Source organism: Sycon ciliatum, chromosome 1 (genome assembly GCF_964019385.1).
Source record: "Sycon ciliatum chromosome 1, ocSycCili1.1, whole genome shotgun sequence".
Lineage (NCBI taxonomy): Eukaryota > Metazoa > Porifera > Calcarea > Leucosolenida > Sycettidae > Sycon > Sycon ciliatum.
In genome coordinates, this window is record NC_088643.1 from 33,387,753 (window position 1) to 33,403,568 (window position 15,816).

A 15,816-nucleotide genomic window follows, 5' to 3' on the forward strand; every position below is an offset into this window, starting at 1 on the left:
CTCGGAGTTTTTACGAGTTGATTCATACCAAGAGTACGTTTTCGGCGACCCTCACCTTCCCGTGGTGAATCCGTCAGGAGACTATAGTCAGTTTCAAAAAGATTAGCAATCCTGGCGATCGCCCGGGGAGTTTGCCGTCTTACCGTATGAGCGCTCGAGGGCTGCCTGGAAAAACTCACTGTGAACTCGAAGAAATATTCCGCGCGAAAGCATGAAAAATGACAACTCACTGACGTCGGTACTCGTACATGACTTTGTGTTCGTCTTGTTTACAACAAACGAGTTCTTCCTCGTATCGATATCGAGTCAGAGAGGACATGTCGAAAGTCTGGTAAATTTTGACGAGCGGGATGCGTCCTGACCAAATAGATTCTTTGAGCTGCCGTGGATGCAATATACTCTCACGATGTGACGAAAACGGCATTGACACAGACTCATTCCCAAGGCCTTGATGTGGCAAAGCTATCCGTGTGACTTCGACGACATTTTGAGAAAAGCAGACGCCTGTGAAAGCTGATAGAAGACGGCGTTGACTCCTAAATTCAAATAATATGGCGATCTTGAAATGCTAAAATAATTCTCAAACAGAAATCGATCGATCGATGTGCCGGTGTATTCAACAACACGTAGCTACAGCGCAGTGACTTCCGTGTTCACTCACACGGTTTCAGTGTTGTGTGTGTTCACAACTTCACATGGCGTGAGCCAGTCAAGTGTCAGTCATTTGGCGCAGCCACCTTCTTTGTCTTGACTCTTGTACAAAAATTGTACCAGCGTGATCACCAAAACAATGAAAAAATGAAGAAAAGATGTTTGACTTGAAGATTTGCTGGGATTTGAACTCACAACTTCTTGGTCAGCAGACAGCATTCATAACCACAAGGCCAAAAAGGAAGGGATAAATCGTGGGTTTTGATAACAAATCGATACTGGCTTCCAGGGCAAATTATAAACCATGGGAAAAGGCAAGAAACCTGGCCGAAATTCTAACTCCTTAACGGTTGGTCCAATTGTTCTGAAACCTTCACAGAACAATTTGCCATGCCCTAACAAGCCATTTTATGTACTTTGTTGTCCAAATTTCCCTTATCTTCATACTTCTTAAGACCTAAACTTGATTGCTAATCTTTTTGAAACAGACTGTAGGCCTCGGTCTAGACCTGCCAAGCGAGGGTCAACCTCCGGTCCACTTGCTGGACTGGATAGCTAATAATAGAGAACTAATGTCTTGTTTTAAAAACTTTCTCGCCTGCAGTCCCTTTGTTGGCGACGCCACATCCAGTGTCTCTGCACAGTCCACCACACCCTTCACGTCTGCCCTGATACCCTTGATGAATTTCATTACACCCTCAGTTCCAGTCCACGCAGACCTTACTATTTATTATTTAAAACCCATATCAACACATACTCCCGTCAACATATGTTATTCCATTGTCTATCCGTTTGGAATTCATTACCCACGTGTATTCGGGAGATTGAACACCCCCGGCAATTCCGTACATCCCTCATGCAAGAATTTTCTACCTGTATTTAACAAGCCATACACTGCACTCATCTCCCTTCCTCCCTTTCCTTACACAGCACACAAGAGAGATCGATCCTCGATAGGCCTCTGCGGCCTTTGGATAAAAATCAATCAATCAATCAAATAATACTGTAGTATCCCTGCTTTACAGTTAACGCATGACTAGTACTTTGCATGACTCTTATAATTACTCTTGTTACTACTTTCGGACAAGTCCTACATCATGTACCTCACATATGATTTGATTACATCAGGAGTACCGCGCTTCTAGAAGATCATAGATCTTCCATGCATGCTGCTGTCATCACTTCTAGTATCACTTCCTTTTAGTTACTAGTTGGTACAGTCATGACTCAGGTACACATGTATGTCATGTTGTTCCGGACTATTCCAGACTTTCCACGTCATATGCCCGATGAGTAATGTTGCTGACTAAATTGCATAATATAGATATCTCATCTTCTAGAACACCTCGCTTAGTCATTATGTTAATGTTACGCAATGCTCACTTCGTCTACATGTATAGCAATGATGCTCTAGGTTTACTTCTCCACTATTCTAGAACTTGTACTAGAAGGATGATTTCGTAATCACTGCAATGGCTTACTAAGCTTACTTTCCTACCGCCGCCTGCTTTGCTATACATACTTTGCTTGCCTATAAAAGCTGCTGTCTTTTCTGCCACCATCAGATTAGCTCAGATTAGAGGAGCTGAGAGCTGAGATCGGAGAGATCCGATAGAGATCAGAGAGAGAGCAAGTTCACTTTCACTTTGATATAAGATAACCTCCAGGCCGTGCCGGAGTAAGTTCTGATACGTTACTGTAGTTGACTGACTGTGGGTAGTACTAGTAGCCTCCTAGCCTCGCCGACGCACGTTACAATACCAAGAGGCAAGAGTATAATTATGTACTCTTGTTCACACATAATAAATGAGACTTCGGGTATAACGACACTTCGCGAATAAGGACACTTTTCTGATGCCCCGCCGCGCCGAGTGTTGTAGGCTACTAAGTTATAATATTAGTACTCTTGGTTTGATGATGCACTCATTATGCAGCATGCTCACGCACTCGTCATGTCATGAGCAGGTCGACTCACTCATGTACATGACTACACTAGTCGACTGTAGTATCGTGCACGTACAGCTAGCACTAGCAGTCAGCATGCACGCACACGGAACACACAGCTACAGACAGACATGACACAGTTGCGCTTGCTGCATGCATGAGTCAACCCCTGGACTGGAGACTGTGGAGTGGAGATAGTTTTCGCAACCAAAGGGATTTTTTCAACGCTTCAAACGTAGCAAAGAGACTCCCGGGATCCCGACCCTCAGCCAAGCCTGCTTTCTTGGAGATGATCGTGAGCAAGCAACTGTAGTCTTTAGTAGTCTTTAGTCGCACCTGTGGCCTGAAACCATGGCCAAAACGTACGACTTCTTGTTCAAACTTCTCCTGATCGGCGACAGCGGCGTTGGGAAAACTTGCATTCTATTTCGCTTTTCCGAGGATGCGTTCAATTCTACATTCATTTCCACCATAGGTGAGTAGCTCATTAGTAGGTTCTGGTGTTCTGGTACTCTTCTTTGTCTATGGATTGATGGTGTATTCAAGCTTGGAGGCATCAGGAATCACTTTCCTCCTCATTGTCGTTTTCTAGGAATTGATTTCAAGATTCGAACAATCGAGCTGGATGGAAAGAAGATCAAACTCCAGATATGGTTAGATTCTATGTTTCTCACAATTATAGTTGTACTATTGTACATCTGGTGGAAGAGAGGACGTGCACTTAGGTTCATGACTTCCTTGAGTCATGGTACAACATGGTGCATGATCATTTTGTAAAGTTCATGTGTTTTGAAACGTCAAAGACAAAGTGGTCCAATCCTAGTGATCTCTTAAGGTAGCCAGTGCAGGCTGTCGTAATAAAACGACTCATCCGTGTTCCATTCCCGTACATGGTACATGCATGGTGCGACGGCACAATGACAGCTGTCGCAAATCACACTGAGTATTACACGTGTTTTTTGGTGATTCCTGGTTAGCTGCTAGCTTTTCCCTACTCGAAGATGTTGCCGCCGCGAAATCTGGGGGTTTGTGTTCGTCCTGGCGAAAACCGTGTTTTGATCCGTTGAGGGAGACGAGAGATACAGTGCGAAGACGTATGATCTGTCCGAGAATCGGCGAAGAAGAAAGCTTCGCAGACTACCCGTAGTGGTTGGGAACAGAATGGAACATATACCAGTCGATGCCTGTCATGGTAGGGATGACTGCTACGAAGTTTTAGCCCCATGCTCCCCAGCGCTTTTTAGCGCCCGACGATAGTTACCAAATTTCATCGATTTTCCATGTGGATCAAAGCATAGTCTCCTCAATCTTCTCCAGTCGAGCTGAGTCTGGACGCTACAATGTCGAGACGCGAAAAGAGAACATGCATGAACACACAGGAGCATCACATGCAGCTGCATTCTGCCTTGACGAAGCTGAGAACAACACCAGCACCACGCATTTGGGAGACATTTCGAAGAAGACGAAGAACTACATATCTGCGTTCAAAAAAGCCTCTGTACTGTGTGTGTGCATGCAGTATGCATGCATGCATGCGCGAAGCACGGGGTCCGCGGATCAACTTCGTTCAAAAATCATTGTGCCACACGGGTTGTATGATTTGTGTGCGATCATGGTCTTTCTTTTTGACAAACAAAAGTGAAGTTTTTCGATCTTCAAATCGCCATAGCGTCCTTGTCATGACTCCAAATCAGCTGAAACTTTGCAGGAGGAATGAAAATGCCATGCTGAATCGATTGGTACCATTTTCGAAGGGTTTCCTTGAAAAATAAAATTTAGCCTGCACTGGCTACTTAAGGGGAAGTATACCCTAAAATCAAATTTTCACCAGTTGTAACCTTCGGGGTACTGAGTCATGAGTCGAATGGTCTTGGTCCGAGGAAGCTGAGACGCTCCCTTCCTCCTTTATTCCCAATCGAACTCGCCACTTCCACCGAAACTGGGTGACTGCGCCCTACTAGATGGGGATTTGTATACAAAATGTCACTAAAAGCGCAATTTCGTTCTTATAAAAGCACGGATGACTGCGATTGGCCCATATGTTGTAGTCCTTTGGACGCTGAGTCCATTGGTTTTGGTCCGAGAAGGCTGCGATGCAGCGTTCGGCCCGTATTCCCAATCGAATACGGTTGAGTAAGAGGTCACGTGCTCATGCGTACACCAGTCGCCTGTTCACCGTGCCCGCAGGAACTTACAGCCTGTTTGGGCTAAATGCGATTGGAATAAAGGACGAATGGACCATCAAAGCTTCCTTGGACCCCATTCTATTCAGCCCCCCTCCCCCCCCCCCCCCCCCCAGAAGACTACAACAATGGGGGTCACCGGTTTTTTACTTTAGTTCCAATGGCTTTAACCCTTTGAGCACGCATGACGTATTAATACGTCACGTACAGTGTCACTGCACCCACGCATGACGTATTATTACGTCGTGAGTGTACATAGCGTACAAACGCGATTTGCATGGACCGCGTGAGTTCAAATTATCGTAACTCGGTCAATTCTTGGCCGATTCTCACGATCGAAATATGTATCTGCAAGAGAAAACTCTCAGCTTGCGATAGCAACAATCGCCGCGCCGAAGCGATACGACCCCGGGTTGTTGAGATATGCGACTCGACACGGCAAATTCAAATCGATTTTTTTTGCGAACTCTGCAGAACGCGTATTTTCCATTTTCGATCATTTTCGCGCTATCTGCTGCCATGGAAACTAGATTCAAATGATGGCAGCGGATCTGGCGAGCCCTCAAAAAAAATTGAGCTCGATACGAGCAAGGAGAGTGAAATGGCAGCTGAGGATTTGATCACCTGGCCGTGCTCAAGTCTGTCGAGCGCGTGCGTCAAGTTTGCCAGACTGTAGCATGGGCTTTTGGTGTCGCTCCGAGCTGAGCTTGGAACTATTTTGTTCCTCGCCTCAAGACCTTTGCAGGAAGATCAAGATCGTGGAATTCGTCCAAAGAAAGGTAAAGTTATCGATCCTTGAACAGCTACTACTTTCATAGGAAAAACGCGATTTTTGCAGGTGTTCACGTGGGGCGGCATTCAGGTAGCGTCGTGCTCAAAAGGTTTACTACCGGGTAACCCATTTTGCCCGAAACTCCAATGTTTTTAACCTCAATATCAAAGGAATGGATACAGGAAACTCCAGTTTTTTGGCAGCTTCAGAATCGGTTCTAGGTCAGTATGCCGAAAACCAGTTCGGCGAGTGACATTTCATTTCCGTTGACTGGTCGAAAACCGCGTCGATGCTTGGACAATTCTCGACAGGCACACTTCGCCGAATTGCTGTTTAGGCGATTACCAATTACAGTGCATTTCAAAACTATAGACGCGTAGGGTTTTTGAAATATTTCAAATTTGGCTGGAACTTTTTGAGAATAGTTTTCGGAATATTGCTCAGGATCGCTCCACAATTACTCTCATATAGTTTCTAAAGGATTGGATAACAGACGCCCAATTTGGAAAAATTTATGCACAAAGTGATCACAGATTTTATGTGGTATAGATGCTGGCATAACGGTTTTTGCCTAGGTACGCGTCTATAGTTTTGAAATGGACTGTAGGAGAGGGTTTTTTTCCGACTACAGAGTATTTCGCCGAATTCTTGTCTCTTACACACCTGGTGCCAAAATACATAGTGAAAATGTTATTCTGGCCTTCAGAATATCAAAAGTACCTTGAAACATTAGGAATGCCTCCCCGCCGTGCGTTTTCATGTACATGTCCAGTACCACCAGTGCGTCCAAGTTAGCTGGTGTGGGCGGAACATTGTCGGCTGCATTTCACGCTCTGCACCCTGTTTGCTTCAGAGCTGCGGAAGATGGTAAGCTCACCACAGCTCACCAATTTCCTGGTGACCCGGGACGATCTGGTGAAGAGTCCTGACCCGCCGCGGCTTTTTTTGTCTTCATGCGGCCTCTGCAGGACAGTTCGTCCCTCTTTCGCACCTCCAGTAAACAGTCTCGTTTCTTCCTCTCTTGTCTTGCACGTAGGCGTACTAATCCTTGACTAGTTTGGGGTTGCCTCGTAAAGTTAGGCCAGTAAAATCGGGATAAGCGTTCATGATTGAGTCACCAAGATAAAGGATTTCGTACCCAGGGCTTACAGTTTTTCAGTGGAATTCGGCTACAGGGTCGACGGTGAAAATATAACTTCGTCGAAATGTACTTGCCGAATGTGTTATGCGGCGAAAAAATCAAGCTGTGAAGCAGCACAGTCGCCGCAAAATGTCATTCGATGAATTGACCACCTCGAAATGTCTCGCGACGAAATGTCACGCGCCTAACTGACCGGATACCTCAGAATCAGCATGTTATACCCTGCTAGCCCACCGAAATGAGTAAACAAACATGACTTGACTACGTAAACTAACATCACGAATGAAATTAATGCAACTAGCCTACCGTATTTCTCCGTAAGTTAGTTCTCCCCAATGACTTAGTACCCCCTATAAAAAACACACTTTCCACTGCCGAGGTTATCACCCCGAAAGACAGTTCCCCCCGAAAGATAGTAAGTTCGTACCCGTCCTACATATACAGACACCGTACAGTACATACATCATATGCACGGACACTAGAGTTGCGCAGGCTTCCCACTGCGTGTCATTTACCCCTGATAAAAAAGTACTCCCCGAAAGATAGTACCACCCCCGAAAGTTAGTACTCATGTGGCTGCTAAGTTCGAAAGTTAGTACGTACTAACTTACAGGGAAATACGGTATTATTTCTGTCCTGCAGTATACTGTAATTTCACAAATTTTCGGTGTACTTTTATTTTTGGTATTTTCGGTGCGTCTGTTTCATACCTAAAATTTCAATACACCGAACAAACACTAACACACATGATCCAATAGGGAACTGCTTCTCTGTACCGAAAATCTGTTCACCTAACCTGGCCTGTTGCCCTCATACCGAAAATATTGAGCACATAAAATTTCTGAAATTAGAGTAACTTGTGCTTGTATAAAGGCAACAAGGAGATGGTGACTCTTGTCAAAGTTTTTTTTGTTGTTGCATACATATATTGTATTTGCCTTGTAGGGATACTGCTGGACAGGAGAGATTCCGCACAATCACTACGGCGTATTATCGTGGTGCTATGGTAAGTCTCTCTCTCTCTAAGTGTTAGCTATTGTACACCTTGGTACAGTTGTATTGCCTTGATAGGTTACACAGTCCCCAGCAGGGAAGAGGGGTTGAGGAGCAGCATTTCTGACGGCGCACTAACTAATGATGAAGTCGAAACTTCTTGCAGCAGTGGGATTGGTATGTAAACTCGGCCCTTTCCAGCACAAAGACCCAAATGTGGACTCACCAAGTGCTTGACATCGTCGGAAAGGGCTGACTTGACATTCCTGCGCATTCTGCTATCACACACGACAAGACTGATGGTTGGTGGCCAAAGTGGAACAACGTGGGGAAAGGTTGGTACTTCAGGGTTCTAAACTTCTAGCCAAAGGAGGGTAAGGGGTGCAGCCCCCCCCCCCCCCCCCCCCTACTAATTTGTTGATTTTTGTGTTTTCAGACCATTCAACGAAAATGCAGTCGATAGTCACTAACAGAGGGTTCATAAAGGCACACTTGTCTAGGGTGAAGTCAGGGCACGTTGTATTTTGGGTGGCAAGACAATTTTGGAATCTGGAAAAATGGGTTAGAGGTTACTGTTTCCCCTGCCCCCCCCCCCCCACACACACACTATTTTTACCTGGGTAGAACCCTGTAGTTGACTGTGTTGCCACCAGGAAAACACCTCTGCTGCGGCTGGAAAATGAGAAATGGAGATTAACGCATAGCAGCCACTATGTGACCTTGGACAAGTCACTGGACTTGCATTACTTGACCTCACCCAGCTGGAAAACGATGAACCTTGCTCAGGCTTCACACGTGTGTGTGTGTGTGTGTGTGTGTGTGCGTGCGTGTGTGTGTGTGCGTGCGCCAGCTAGTTCGGTTCGTGGGTACACTTATGCCGGATAGTGTTGGGTCTGTTCTCTGTTGCCAACGGGCTCGGCTGCTTGAAGGTGTAATGTTGTACCTACCACCTTTGTTGGTTTCAGGGTTCATATACTTTTTATATGAAGTATACGTGCCTGTTAACCCTGGACTACTTCTGGCTAGATTATCTCTTGTGTAATCATGGTGCTAGTGAAGCTTGTATCAGATCCACTCTGATTAGCCACCCACACTAGTAGCAAGTATTACCTTCACTGGGGGCAGGGGTAACTGCAGTTGGATCCCGGGACGGATACCCTGATGCCGTCAATCCTTTTTCTGCACCTTGTCCTCACCCACTTACTGAGGTGTGGTGAGCCCATAAGTGAGATCATTTTCAAGTCCACCCAGAGTTTTGGGGATTTCAGAGGGTGTCGGCCGTCCGGCGGTTCAATATCCAATTGAGTCATCTTTCCAAGATTCCTTTTGAGTCTCTCTCCCCTCTCCCGGGGAGACCCACGTGACCAGTTTTGGCAGTGAGCAACAACAAGGGTGTGTGCGTGTGTGTGTGTGTGTGCGTGCGTGCGTGTGTGTGTGTGTGGGGGGGGGGGGGGGGGGCAAGTAGTAGTGGCATCTGGGTGAAGAACAATTTTTTTTTCTTTTTTTCCAAGCAATACATGGCTGGGGTAGCCAATGACCACTTTGCGTGGCGATTGCAGGGTTTTTATAGCCAACCGGTAACCATGGCTAGATACTCTCGAAGTCTCAATGGGATGCATGTCGTCCGAACCCACACACCAGCATGCGCTATGCACTTTTAAGCTTCCCGTGTCTGTCATATTGAACCACTGCTCTTGGTTGTTGTCAATATGTCAGCCCTTTACCGGTCGATTAATCACTCCTCAGAATAATATTTGCGACATCAGCTGTCCGTGGCACTGTTAGGGGAGCGGCATTTATGACTCGTCATAATGTTTGTATTCTGTGGGATCTGATTGCAGTACAGTGGTTGTTGGCTAGTATTTTTTGATTGGTATTACCTAAGCTTCATCTGTAGGGATTCGCATTGCTACATACAGTGTGCTTGTTTTCTTTTTCAAAGGGAATTATGCTCGTCTACGACATTACCAACGACAAGTCTTTCGACAACATCAAGAACTGGATACGAAATATTGAAGAGGTATGTGTTGGTCAGTGTGATATGTGTCCATGGTGTCCATGGTGGCTTTTAGCTAGTAACTTTTCACCAGCATCTGTGTTCGTCTTGAAATTTCTGTTGAAGCTTGCTACATGACATGTCATGTGCACTATACCTTCTTTTTGTTTCATGTTGAAGCTCGCCTCCAGGCATGGCACAGTACTGTTGAGCTGGACTAGCTACTGCTCTCTCTCTCTCTCTCTCTCTCTCTCTCTCTCTCTCTCTCTCTCTCTCTCTCTCTCTCTCTCTCTCTCTCTCTCTCTCCCTCCCTCCCTCCCTCCCTCTCTCTCTCTCTCTCTCTCTCTCTCTCTCTCTCTCTCTCTTTTCTCTTTCTCTCTCTCTCTCTCTCTCTCTCTCTCTCTGTGTTCGAGGCTCTCGTTTTGCTTATGGATGGGTCTTTCCAAACTTGTTATTATGGATGGACATAAAATGCAGGACCAGCGGAAGCAGTTTTTGATCGGTCTGGCCATGCCTAGCCTTTCATACAGTTTGTGTATGACGTTGGCCGAAAAGTTGGTCCGGCCATGGCCTGACCAACCGAACCGGTTCCGCCAGGCCTGAAATGACACGTGTACAGATGCGCATCTGTATTGTTTTGTGTTTTGCACCTCTACATACTTTTCCAGTGGTGTCTGCGCCTTTCCCCTAATCTGTGATGACATCTGTTTGTTTGTGGTACTATAGCACGCATCGGCGGATGTGGAGCGGATGATTCTAGGCAACAAGTGTGATATGGATGAGAAGAGAACAGTAAGCAAGGAGAGAGGTGAGCAGCTGGCTGTCGAGTATGGTGTCAAATTCATGGAGACCAGCGCCAAGGCAAGCATTAATGTCGAGGAGGTAAGCTATCCACTCTAGCTGTTTGTCTCCTCACTGTATTTACATGACTGTTTGCAACCCCAGATTGAAGGGTGTTTGCATGAACACGCGGGTTGGTCTCAAGTTGAGTACAACAGTGAGGACAAGAGCAACTACAGTAAACACCTGGTTTAAGCCACCACCCAACGGTGCAAGCAAAAGCGGTCGTTTAAGCCAGGTGGTCTTCAGAACCAGGTCCCACAGTGTCTGTGTAAAACTGTCGGTGCATGGAAAAACGGTGGTTAAGAGCAGGTGGTGGCTAAACACAGAGGTCGCTTACACCATGTTTTACTGTATATAACAATCAGCTATGTGCAACCGAGAATACCTTGGTGATAACGGTAAATAGCCTAATAAATATGCTGTATACAACAATCAGCTATGTTTTTGTTTTGTTTTTTTTACTAAAAAACACAGCCCTACTAATAATCAGGGTAGAGGACAACTGAAATGACACTGGACAACAAGACAAAGGGGAGTAGGGGCGATGTGGTTGGCGAGGCTCATCCGACCGGAGGTCTCGGAATAGCCTACGACCAGGCATCGATAGGAATGCAGCTAGGGAGGGAGGGAGATCAAGTGAGAAAGAAAGAGAGAGAGAGAGAGAGAGAGAGAGAGAGAGAGAGAGAGAGAGAGAGAGAGAGAGAGAGAGAGAGAGAGAGAGAGATGTGCAACCGAGAATACCTTGTTGATAACGGTAAAATAGCCTAATAAATATGCTGTATACAACAATCAGCTATGTGCAACCGAGAATACCTTGGTGAGAACGGTAAATGGCCTAATAAATATGGCTGAAAGAAGTGTTAGCACCGACGCAATCCGCACAGTCAAGAAAACCAATTTTGTAACCAAACACTTTCGTTCCCTTCTCATCTTGTTTTTTCCTTTCTATAAAACGGCTAATTTGAGTGAAAGGATTGTTTTGGCTAAAGTACCTATAAGGCACACGCCCTGCTTTCATGTAGCATTGTGTACTTGGAGTACATGTATCCAGTGTGGACTCATACACTGACAACAACACCACAACATGTATCCTGTGGACTCATACACTGACAACAACACCACAACATGTATCCTGTGGACTTATACACTGACAACAACACCACAACATGCATAACAGAGAGGTTTCACAGAACGAACGTTCGCATGGATTTTCGCGTCTGGGCTTGCGCGAATGTTCGTGCGAAGTTTGTGTTTTGCATGCTTTTCGCTCCAAGAAAAGAATGTTCGTGCACTCGCGCTTGTTTGAGAAGTTGTCTTCGGATTGGAGCTTCATCCGACTGAGAATGTATTTGCTGCGAGTGGCGGCACCCTGAGACAAGAGCTTTTTTCTGGTACTATTCTGTACCCGTCTACCCGAGGTCCTCACGGCGACTACCCGTGCACACCACTACTAATTATACCATCTTTCTGTACACACAAATTAGGCTTGTACGGACGCTGACAAATGGCTTAACTGTAGTCCATAGCCATGACGACCACGGCACAATACAGTGAAACAAACAAGAGTCGGAATCCAACGACGTTTCCTGAGGAGTGTTGTACGAAAACTTGTTTGAATCCTAATTTTGCTCTACCCTATTTCTTTCTTCTTTCATCGTTTTATTGCACATTGTCTCCACCGTTTTACATTACATGAATAAGTATACGCAAATGTCGATTCAGCTTGTCTAATTGATTGCGGTTATTTTCGAAGTACAGTCAACTTCGCTTATAACGACACTCGGCGGGGCATCAAAAAGGTGTCCTTATTCGCGAAGTGTCGTTATACCCGAAGTCTCATTATATGTATTACAGTGGGATGGGACTTTGCTCTGGGCATGGAAATTCTGTCGTTATTCGCGAATTGTCGCTATATCCGCAGTCGTTATTAGCGAAGTTGACTGTACGCATTTTTATGGAGTTTCGGCAGTTTTACAACCTATCGCGTATACGTACACATGCATAATGTACACTGCATAGTTCCATCAGGGACGATTTGAATCAACTTTGTGCCATCATAGAGCTTCTGGTCTGTGAGCATGCGTGAATGAGCATGCGAACATGTGCATGTATTAGTAGTAATTCCGCACGGTACATTTTCGAACGAGTATAATGAACTATACTGCTCAAACTAGCTACTCGCCGAACTAACCGATAAACCGACCGTTAGCGTAGCAGTTAACTGTTAAGGTGAAACTGTTAAGGTGAACACCGTAACTGTTTGAGCCCTAAAAAATTAGCCATGTTGCAATATGCTCGTTTACTCATGCGAACACAGCTCAACAACTTACGTATGCTTCATGTACTCAATCTGCGGATAGAACTGTTTCGTCCTTTGACATCATGTGTTGTACGTGTATTGACTGTGTTCTCATCTGTGCTTGTTTGTTTTGTACATCCTACAGTCATTCATTATGCTAGCACGAGATATCAAAACCAAAATGGATCGTAAACTTGTAAGTGTGCATCTCCTCTTCTTTGGATCATGATCATATACACGTAGGTGACAGAATTGAAACATCAGCCTTGGTTCATGCGTCTTTATTTTGATGCATTTTAGAAACACACCCCACAGCATTTGGCTTAGTGAGCACGTTTGTGCCAAAGATCGGAGAAAGGACAGAAATCTGTGTTAGGGGTAGAGATCTGCGATAACACCTTCTGACTTACATGTACTTTTGATAGGTGCATGTTCTGAATTCTTTGCACCCATACGCATAAGTAGCCAGTGCAGGCTAAATTTTATTTTTCAAGGAAACCTCCGAAAATGGTATCAATCGATTCAGCATGCATTTTCATTCCTCCTGCAAAGTTTCAGCTGATTTGGAGTCATGACAAGGACGCTATGGCGATTTGAAGATCGAAAAACTTCAGTTTTGTTTGTCAAGAAGAAAGACCCTGATTTCACACGAATGGTACAGCCCGTGAATGCAGATAGTTTCTAGTCTTCTTTGAAATGTCTTTCGAATAATTGACGTGGTGCTGGTTTTGTTCTCTTCGTCGAGGCAGAATGCAGCTGCATGTGATGCACCTGTGTGGTCCTGCATGTTCTCTTTTCGCGTCTCAACATTGTGGCGGCCAGACTCAGCTAGACTGGAGAAGATTCAAGAGACTATGCTATGTCCATTCAGATCGTACGTCTTCGCGCTGTATCTCCCGTCTCCCTCAACGGATCAAAACACGGTTTTCGCCAGGACGCAGACGAAACCCCAGACTTCGCAGCGGCAACATCTTCGAGCAGGGAAAACCCAGCAGCTAACCAGGAATCACCAACAAACACGTGTACTACACAGTGTGATTTGCGACAGCTGTCATTGTGCCGTTGCACCATGCATGTACCATGCACGGGAAAGGAACACGGATGAGTCGTTTTATTACGACAGCCTGCACTGGCTAGCATAAGTGCACTGAAGTACATGTACTTGACAGTAGCAAGAGTACATAACCAAGAGTGTGCAACTCCTATCTCGAGCTGGGATGGGTTCACCCACGGTGGAATTTTTTTATTGCGTCATTCTTTGGCTGAAGTATGATCAAGTGCGTATGCTTTCCTACGCATTTTTGTAGATACAGTGAGAGTTCACCAGGTTCAGGACACATCGATATATCGTTTGTTCTGCTTCGACTACCGTAGCTGTGATGTACAGATTCTTTGTACTTTGATCTCTGGCTACGCATGATGGCATCAGCGAGCCAAACAGCCGCCAAAGACTGATGTCATAAAAAAATTCCGCCGTGGGCTGGGGGATCGTCAAGTTGCACACTCTTGGTTATGTACTCTTGACAGTAGCAATCGGAATTTTGGTATTGGTAGCACTTCAGCCCTCAGGTCTTTTCTGACCCACTTTTTTTTTCCTTTACCTGCAGCCCCCATAGGCTCTTTCTTTGTTCGTCTATCCTGACCCTAACATGAAACGCCTCGATTCTGGCTTTTGTATTCTTTTTCTTGAATTGTTAGAATCAAGCGGATCCTCCTCCAAGCAGTGGAGTCAGTATGGAGAAGAACGATTCATCAGCGAAGGCTCCTGCTAAGGGAGGACTTTCATTTTGCTCGCTTGTGTAGTTAAGCAACCACGTCACACCTGTGTGTTTGCGTGTGTTCTTATGCACATCTCAACCGTGTACAGTGTACGAGGCACAAGAGAGAGAGAGTGTGTGTGTGTGTGTGTGTGTGTGTGTGTGTGTGTGTGTGTGAGTGTGTTTGTGTTTGCACATGTGTTTGTGTGGTATGTAGTGCATAGTATGTGTGTATGTGCACATAATTATGGTGTTACTTGTGTGTGTGTGTGTGCGTGTGTGCATGCGTGTGAGTGTGTTCTTTTAGCTCTAGCAAGAGGTAGTATGCTTTGTGTGTTGGTGCTGCCAGCTTTACACTTGATAGAGAGTTCACAGAAGTGCTTTATCCTGTATTTCCCTCTTTCTATCAATTTCTTACTCTACTATTGCACAAACATAACACCTGCTGCTTCTGCCGCTACCCTGCGACCATGCTTTCCCCATATGCTGTTTATAACACTGCTGTTTTCATTTACACCTCCCCTCCCCAGAAATGCAGAGGCGATAGCATATTCTACTTGTTGCACCCATCATGACCTGAATTGTCTGTGTGCGCGGTTGCAACCGTTGTGCTCACCTCTGCTGGTAGCAGTCCTGATCCGCTTTGGATATATTGAGAGGACCTTGCAACGTTTCTTTTCATATTTTCCCTTCTTTTTTTTTCTTCCTTTTTAGCTCCCATGAATTGTACACGGTTGGGCATTCCTCCAATGGAAAGGGTATCTCCAGCTAAATGATGTGTGCAACTACAGTATTGTAGCCAGTTTTGATTTAAAAAAACATTCATATTGAATTTTAAATAGCTTCAGTATGACAACTGTATGATCGTTCTTTTCTTTTAGTGATAAAGTTGTGGTGTGTCATGGATGTCACAAAGCATGATGACTTCATTATTTGTTTGCCTGACGTTGTCAAATGGCCGTCACTTCCGAAAATATCTCTATCTATTATTGGAGTACAGATCTACTGAAGTATACGTCGCTGATCTGAGAGAATGTCACAATGCGGAGGACACGCTAGAGACCCACCCATACTCCTGATTGCAATGTAGTGCTGGAGGTGGTCAGCAGCTCTAAACTGAAGGCTATCTCTCAGTGGTTGCAACCAGTGTGTACTGAAAACCATTTTTTATTTTATTTAGAAAAGCGATCCTGTCAGCTTTTCTATTATTGTGTTTAATTATGAGTAATGTTTGTGT

General features: G+C 45.2%; 1 protein-coding gene across 1 annotated transcript; it reads left to right on the forward strand.

The window, feature by feature from the left end:
- The first annotated feature begins 2,790 nt into the window (after positions 1-2,790).
- On the forward strand, positions 2,791-15,511 carry LOC135823702 (ras-related protein Rab-8B-like). Its single transcript, XM_065336546.1, has 7 exons — positions 2,791-3,070; positions 3,188-3,248; positions 7,637-7,697; positions 9,627-9,704; positions 10,407-10,562; positions 12,968-13,018; positions 14,521-15,511. The coding sequence occupies exons 1-7, from the start codon at positions 2,947-2,949 to the stop codon at positions 14,623-14,625; spliced, it is 636 nt and encodes a 211-aa protein (XP_065192618.1). The 5' UTR covers positions 2,791-2,946; the 3' UTR covers positions 14,626-15,511.
- The last annotated feature ends 305 nt before the right edge of the window (positions 15,512-15,816 follow it).